This window comes from Dendropsophus ebraccatus, chromosome 8 (assembly GCF_027789765.1).
Source record: "Dendropsophus ebraccatus isolate aDenEbr1 chromosome 8, aDenEbr1.pat, whole genome shotgun sequence".
Taxonomy (NCBI): Eukaryota; Metazoa; Chordata; class Amphibia; order Anura; family Hylidae; genus Dendropsophus; species Dendropsophus ebraccatus.
Window position 1 is genome coordinate 30,842,021 of NC_091461.1, and position 8,710 is coordinate 30,850,730.

General features: G+C 42.1%; 1 protein-coding gene across 2 annotated transcripts in view; it reads left to right on the plus strand.

Annotated features, from left to right (window-relative positions):
* The window catches only part of LOC138799212 (alpha-2-macroglobulin-like), a 76,903-nt gene extending 69,128 nt beyond the window's left edge, over positions 1-7,775 (plus strand). For both annotated transcript variants that reach the window (XM_069980098.1, XM_069980099.1), the window contains exons 31-36: positions 846-936; positions 2,175-2,243; positions 2,799-2,901; positions 3,422-3,463; positions 6,036-6,170; positions 7,548-7,775. In XM_069980098.1, coding sequence (XP_069836199.1) covers positions 846-936; positions 2,175-2,243; positions 2,799-2,901; positions 3,422-3,463; positions 6,036-6,170; positions 7,548-7,573 — 466 coding nt within the window. In that variant the 3' untranslated portion in view covers positions 7,574-7,775. The remainder of the gene's footprint in view (positions 1-845; positions 937-2,174; positions 2,244-2,798; positions 2,902-3,421; positions 3,464-6,035; positions 6,171-7,547) is intronic.
* Positions 7,776-8,710: the final 935 nt, after the last annotated feature.

Below are 8,710 nucleotides of genomic sequence, written 5' to 3' on the forward strand. Positions count from 1 at the left end.
ATAATGGTATGATGCATCTTAGTGCTATCCAATTAAAAAAAAGAGTCCAACAGCACCTTGTGGAAGCAATTTTCCAAATGGCCACTTGGTTTCAAGGTGGGATGCACGCTAGAAGTCCCACTATCCTTGTGGTGGGCACTGAAGACTTAAAGAAGAAGAATTCCTACTGCATCCATGGTGAAGTAACATGAATTTGATCAGGGAACAAGGGTGCAACCTGTTGACCCGAGCATAGGGTCTTTGTCAAGCATCTTAGTGCTATGTCATGACTTTACTAGATGGCAGTACACCTTTAATGGGTGTGTGCTGTCAAAACAGCTTGCATTTTAGGGGAATTCATTTGTGGGACCACCCTCTTTGGCTTGGAACCAAGAATCACTAAATAAGAATAGATCCTACTGTGGTGGACCCAGCCCACTCATATATTTTATGGTTGGGTATTTGTTTGAATAAGTGCCATGTAAGGGTATGTTCACATAGAGCTGACACCCTGGGGATTTTGCATGTATATTACAGTAGCAAAAAATAAGGGGAGATTTTTAGCAAATCCCATTCACACACTGCAGAACATGGTCATGGAATTTGAACAGAAAATCATCTGAAACTTGGATTTTAGGTTGCAGATTAGCTGGAGATTTTCTGCACTAACTTTATGGGGAAATCAAAATATGCAATGAAATGTGTTGATGTGAATCTTATAAAGAATTTTGATATCCGTTTATTGTAATTTCCTATGGGTGATTTATGCAAAATAAAGTAAATGTGTCCCGATACAGGAAAGTCTTTTGACTATAGGTTTTATTATCTGTTTCTCCCCTAAACTTTCTTTTCCAATTTTTATTTAGCTATTCAGGAAAACGGGAAAACACCAATATGGCAATGATTGTAGTGAAGACTGTGTCTGGATATGTTCCTGATAGGCACAGTGTGAGAAAGGTGAGAAGAGTGACTCTCGAGTCTACAGGCTGTATACTGAGTATGGGAAAAAAGATTGTTCTACAGTTAAAGGAGTAGTGCGGCGTAACACACATTAAAAAGTTATACACCTTTGTAATGTGTGTTATTTAAGTGAATGGCCCCCTTCCCCGTGTTCCCCCCACCCCAGAAGTGTGGTGCGGTATACTTACTGGATTGCTGTCAACCCCGGCGGCCATCTTGGGTTAACAACGTCATCTTAGGGAGGCCGGATGGACTGCTCCAGCCGCCCCTCATGCCGGCCCCCCTCTCCTGCGTCATCAGCTGCTCAGCCGAGATTGACTGAGCACAGTTATGCTGTTACTTTAGTAGTGAAATAGAGATGAAGAGAGATTGCACACTGCTGCGCACATCTGCTCCTTTATTCTAAAGATCAGCAGGGATCTCAGCACCTGGACTCTGACCAATACAAATCTCTGGCATGTCGCTATGACATGTCAGAAGTTTGTTTAAATGATAGGTACCCTTTAAAAAAAAACTGTGTTTTTCCCACACAGTATGTTCCCAAAATGGGAACACAGACTTAAAGTGAACCTGTCAGGTCCAGATAGAGGTTAAGAAGGGGAGTCCATACATACCTATAATCTTGTGGTGACTGTCACCACAAGTGCCCAGAGGGGAAATCTTTACTTTCCAACCCCTACTTGCAACAAGGTTTAATAGCTCAAGTGTCCAACAGGAAACTGCTAGAGCTATAAGTCATAGCTAGGGGGAAAGGCTAAAACCAATTTCAGTACAGCATGCTCTGACCACATAAGAAGAACAGCCCAGCCCATAGGCACTTACAGTATTAGATGGAACTTCCTGCAATGGACTCCCTCCTCCACCTTTTTATGGCCTGTGAGGCCAATCCTGCTTACAGGTTCACATTAATGTTTTGCAAAACATAAAAATCTCTTTTCAAACATGATTATAAAAAGCTTTAGGGTACGTTTACACTTACCGGGTCCGCAGCGTATTTTCTGCTGCGGATCCTGTAGGTGTGAACGCACCCTTAGGGTGCGTTCACACCTACAGGATCTGCAGCAGATCTGCAGCAGATTTGATGCTGTGTTCAGTTATTTAAATGAAATCTGCTGCAGAAAATCAGCTGCAGATCCTGTAGGTGTGAACGCACCATTAAAGAATTTTGTTACTATCCCTGTCGGTTGCTTCAAGGATTGACTTCACTTATAATATCCTCTTCTGGTTTTGGCTAGCTGAAGAAAAATCCTCTAGTGGAGAGAACAGAAGTATTAGGGCACAAAAATTCTATTTATCTGGAAAAGGTAAGAAACAAAAAAAAAGAACATTTTAAGCGAAATCAAATTGCCTATTTTAATTTTTTTTTAAGTTTTACGTTACATATGTAGTTACATTCCTTTGCAAAAAAAACATAATAGCTAAGGCTGTGTTCACACTCAGCAACCCCACAACGGAAATGGTGCAGTACTGCAAAGAAACTGAAGTGCAAACACAGTCCAACATACAAAAATATCAAATAACATAATAATAGATATGATCGTTTTTGAGACCTGATGGGTGACATGTACCTAAACAAGTCATCCAATAAGCTTCTTGACTGTGAAGTTATTTATCTGTGATCTCCACCTCTTTAGAAGCTCTCTCCCAGTTTTTGGCATCTAGCGTTCCCATCCATTCCCATCAGGGATGATGCCAGGTTCTCCTGAATATGAGACCCGTCTTATACTTTTTGTTCTGGAAAGATTTGTTCTCTCCATCATCACCGGCAGGATTACAATGAAATGTAACACCTTTATTAAAAATGATCCACCATGACAACAGGTTACATCATTTGTTGACCCTATTTGGCTCTTTTGTAGCTCACGTATGATCCTGTAAGCCTTGTCTTTACTCTGGAACAAGAAACCTTGGTACAGAATTTGCAGCCGGCCACTGCTATGGTTTTTGATTACTATGATCCAGGTATGTGAAATATAAAGCAAATTACACAAAGCAACTGGAGAAAGAGGGGGGCACTCACCAGCTTACACTACAACACCTTCATCAGGACATCCAGCAGGTTAGAAGAACAAAAGCTCAAAAGAGCTACAGTAGAACAGTAGTGCACCACTATACAAAGGAAGACTCACTGTCTGCTTCCCACCATACCAGTCCACACTATAGGATGGTGAGCTATACAGTACATTCTCTTGGCATAAGTGCTCTCTGCTGCCACCTCTGAACTGTCCAGAGCAGGTGGTGTTTTCTATGGGCATATTTTACTGCTCTGGACAGTTCCTGTCTTGGACGGAGAGAGCATACAGCAGCTGGTAAGTATTAGAAGAAGTTATATTTTTAAATAAAAAGTAATTTACAAATCTGTATAACTTTCTGACACCAGTTGATTTGAAAGAAAAAGATTTTTGCTGGACAACCCCTTTAAGACCTAAACAATTTTGTCTGTCTGCTCTTAAATGATAGTTAACCTATATTTCTATTCCAGATGAGCACAGTGTGGTTGAGTATAGCGCCCCATGCAGTGCAGGTAACAAATAATTCCTGATCTTTGTGTCTGTGGGTTTAATATCAGCAATGTTAGAAATAATATGAATAGTAAAACTGTAGCATCCTATTTTGAAAATATTGGTGATTTAAAGGGGTAGTGCGGCGCTAAACAATTATTCACTAAATAACAAACATTACAAAGTTATACAACTTTGTAATGTATGTTATGTTAGTGAATGGCCCCCTTCCCCCTGTTCCCCCCACGTTAGACCCGGAAGTGTAGTGCTCTATACTCCTATACACCTGATACACCTGATTCGTGTCGACCCCCGTCCGCCATCTTGTGACAATGATGTCATCTTCGGGAGGCCGGCCGAACCGCTCCGATGTCCCTCGTGCCAGCCCCCCTTTGCCGCATCATTAGCTGCTCAGCCGCGATTGGCTGAGCATAACTGTGCTCAGCCAAGTAATAAAAGTGATCAAAAAGTCGCATATATGCAAGTAAGGTACCGATAAAAAGTACAGATCATGGCGCAAAAAAATTACACCTCATAGACCAACAAATAACAGCGTTATAAGCATGGGAATAGAGCAATTTTAAACACATTCTAGTTTTTAAAAAAGGTTAAAATTTTTAAAAAGCAGTCAAATAAAATAAGTTATACAAGGTACATATCGTTGAGATCGTACTGACTTGAGGAACATAGAGGAACATTCAGTTTTACCATTGGGCAAATGGCGTTAACACGAAACCCCTCCAAAATGAAAAGAAATTGCTTCTTTTTTTTTTCACCAGGCAAGTAATTTTTTTCTGGTTGTGCTGTTTTTTTTTTTCAATTAAAGACAAGGTCAATCAATCCGACTGAACTAGAATAATATACCAACAGCCGTCATTGTAATGAAGGGTGTCCAAAATGCGAAATGACTGACCTCATTTAAAAAAAATAAAAAAATAAATAAAGAAATAACTTCATATGCCTTACTTAGAGTATATCTATGACATAAGTTGACTACCAGTGGTGTATGCTTTTGCCACACACTCTACCACGATTAAAGAAGAATGGCTCACCATTAAGAAATGTTACACACAAGTATTACGCCTATATACAGCCTAAAAGCTGGGTTCACACTATGTATATTTGAGGCTGTATTTGTGAGGCTGTATAGCAACCAAAACCAGGAGTGGATTGAAAACACAGAAAGGCTATGTTCACATAATGTTGTAATTGAGTGGATGGCCGTCATTTAATGGCAAATATTTGCTGTTATTTTAAAACAACGGCTGTTATATTGAAATAATGGCAGTTATTTACCGTTATATGACGGCCATCCACTCAATTTCAACATTGTGTGAACAGAGCCTTTCTGTGTTTTCAATCCACTCCTGGTTTTGGTTGCTATGAGGACCTGACTTGAGGACCAAATACTGCCTGAAGTATACAGTGTGTGAACCCAGCCAAGGCTGTATATAGGTGTAATACTTGTGTGTTCACGCTACGTATATTTCAGTCAGTATATTTCAATCAGTATTGCAACCAAAACCAGAAGTGAATTAAAAACACAGAAAGGATCTGTTCACACAATGGTGAAATTGAGTGGATGGCCGCCATATAACAGTAAATAACTGCTATTATTTCAATATAACAGCCGTTGTTCTAAAATAACAGCAAATATTTGCCATTAAATGGCGGCCATCCACTCAATTTCAACATTGTGTGAACAGATCCTTTCTGTGTTTTTAATCCACTCCTGGTTTTGGTTGCAATACTGACTGAAATATCCTGACTGAAATATACGTAGTGTGAATGCAGCCCCCAGGTGCATTCACACGTAACGGATCTGCAGCGGATTTCTCGCGTCTTCCCAGCGTCTTCACGTCCCGCTCAGCCAATCAGTGCGTTGCGGCTTGGCAGCACACTGATTGGCCGAGCGGGACCTGCCGGGAGCCCCGAAGCAAGCCAGAGGGTGGAGAAGGTGATGTATACACTCCGGCGGCGGGGGGTTAACGGGGCGGGCTGCTGACATACTCACAGCAGGATTTGTGTGCCCATAAGTGTACAGGGCAGGGATCCGCAGTGGATCCCGCTGCGGATCCGTTACAAGTGAATGCAACCTTAGGGTAGCTTCACACGTACCCTAGTGCAGTGGCTTTAATGGTGCAGATCCGCAGCAGATTTGATCTAAATAACTGAATTCAGCATCAAATCTGCATTATCAAATCTGCTGCGGATCCTGCATGTGTGAACTTACCCTTGGGCTAAGTACACACGACGTAAATTTTCGATTAATCACGGCCGTTGTTAATAGAAAATTTATGTTGCACTGCAGTCAATGGAATTCCAGAAGGAGTGGATACACATAGTATACACTCCGGCCGGGATCCCTAGCGGCCGCAAGAAAAACTGACATGTCAGCTTTTTGCGGCCGCTATTCATTGAATAGGTGCCGCACAGAATTGACAGTTCACACAATGGAGATTGCGAGAGTTGATAGAATAGACATTGTACACATGGAGTTCCATGGGAATTGAGGTGCCTCCATGCTGAAAAACTGAATAGAGCCAGGAACCTTTAAATTTTTAATGAAATGTTTAATAACTTGTCTACGTTCAGTTGTAGCTCACTGCGCAGTATCTCATGCTGAGAGAGAGGATTGTGGGTACCCAAATATATCAAAGAAGCGATGTGAAGAGAGAGGCTGCTGTTTTGACCCCAGCATCCCTGGAACCCACTGGTGTTTCTTCCAAGGTTTGACTATATTTAATATAGAGAGCTGCCTGCGATTGGGAATCCTTAAAGGGAATCTGTCAGCACCTATTCTGGTTGTGATGAAGGTCTGTGTCTCCTAGTGCGGTGTCATACCTTTTTTTTTTCAGATGGGTCCTGTACTTTGTCCCCAATCTGTGCCATAACTGCCTTCACAACTGTCAAAGAAAGAGAGTAGTGATGTGTTTGTGCCGCACTTCGGCCCACCTCACCACTACCTCCTCCCAGCTTCTCTTGAATATTCATGGCGCCGTAGTGTGTCGGAGCGGTGCAGGTGCACTGAGGGCCAAAGCTTATGCCCCCAATGGCTTCGCTCAGTGCCGCTCCAACGCACTACGGCACATGCGCGAATCAGGCCGCAGGAGCGTGCAATACACAGAACCAAGCAGCTAAAGATTACGTCGCCAAAAGGCCGGGGGATGGGCGCCATGAATATTCAAGAGCAGCTGGGAGGAGGTGGTGGTGAGGAGGGCCGAAGTGCGGCACAAAGACATCACCACTCCCCCTCTTTGACAGTTGTGAAGACAGTTACGGCACAGATGGGGATAAAGTACAGGACCTATCTGAAAAAGAAAGGTATGACAAAGCACTAGGAGACACAGACCTTCATCACACTGTCGGCACCTCAGAACCAGAACAGGTGCTGACAGATTCCGGCCAGTCTGGAACGGCCAGTCTCTGAAAAGATCATCATGATCTTTAGCCCCGCAGAGTTCTGATGCGGGCTCATCCTTGCGCGCCCGCATCAAAACTCCCCACAGCACACTATGGAGCGTACGGCCGGAGACGCTGTTTCCATAGTGTGCACTGACAAGGTTTTCTGCGGCCGCTATTCAATGAATAGCAGCAGTAGAAAACTGACATGTCAGTTGTTTGCGGCGCCGCTAGGGATCCTAGCCGGAGCGTAAACTCCGAAGCAAGGTAACGTATAAACTATAGAAGCAAGGTAACGTATATTTTGGTAATAATCACGGCCGTTGTACAATGGCCGTGGTCTTATGAAAATAAACGTTGCGTGAACATAGCTAATATCTGGATTTTCTGATTTCACTGCAAACCAAAAAAACCCTACATGTATTTGGAAACATAAGCATGTCTTATCCTCCATTAAAAGGAGATGATCAACAGCTTTGTCATTTTCACAGCCTTTTTATTACACAATAATACTTTTACGGATAGACCATTTTGATAAAGAAAAGATTTTTAACAAATCTTTAAAGATCAAGATCAGTTTGGCAGTCTACAATTTATATAATAAAAATGACGAGTCAAACCACAGTTCATCACAAAAATGAAATATACGAGAAAAGTCTACTGAAGTATTTATTTGATCTGAAAAAATTTTTCTATTTGTCATAGGTTTTAAGAAGATAGAGAACCACTGATCAAGGATCATATCACTCCTTACACCAGTGGCTTCTTACGAAATATTCAATGACAAATGAAGAAAGAGCATCTGGTCATAGACACCATCAAATTATTTGTCTTAAAAAACTTTTAATAAAGTGATTGTGTTCTGCTAATACAAGCCTTATCTTGTGTCTGCCATTTTTATACTCAAAATAAAGAACAAATAAGGATCATGTATACATGTGTAGTTGTTTATTTGAACTCAGGGAAAAAAAAGTTCAATGACTCAGACTTTTACACAAACTTTTACACGAACCTGAACCCGGTCCACTTTGGCTACAAAAATGGCTGTAAAATGGGTGTAGACAGCTGCAAATGCAACCAAAATGTTGGTTAGCAAATTTAAACAGAAATTTTTATTGAATTTTTAAGTAGTGTCTGAGTGTAAAACCGCAACAAGTCATTAATGCTAAGATTAAACTGTTGCGACCTTCTGTAGTGTGGAAAGCAGCTAGGAGGGTAGTGCGATAGATTAATGACATGGTTCTAGTCCCTGAGGAAGCCGCTAGACGGCAGAACGCGTGGGGTGATTTTTCTATCCCATCTGACTCTCTTTCTGTTGGACTGCATATGGTGATCTTTTCTTATTTTTTTCTATTCTTCATCATTTGTGGTTATATTTGGATTGCCGTCCTTTCAGCAGCCATGAACACCCCTGTCCAGTCAGGGGACTGTGCTGGATGAATGGAGCAAAGGAGGAGGAGGATTTGTCATCACAGCAGGATGGGACCCAAATCAGCTCAAGGTCTTTAATTTGATGTGGCTGGGGGGGATACAGTGGACCCAGAGGAGAGATTTGACACAAAGACAGCTTGTCCTCTCCTCTGGGACACCAGCCTGGCTCACCCCAGGGACTACATGCACTAGTGTCAGTGCAACAACCACTGAGTTGCCACATTATCAGCAGTGCTGATTACTGGGTGTTCACCCTGCTGTATGGTCAATTGGGTTTGAGAGTGAGGGCTCTATGGGAGCACAACATCCAGGTGGAGGAAGTGGAAAACGAAAGCTACATGGTACAAACTTAGAAGGGAGGGTTAGCATTGGCACAAGGTGTAACACGCTCATGAGCACTCCACAAAATCCATGTACTGCATGTGATATGGCTGCTT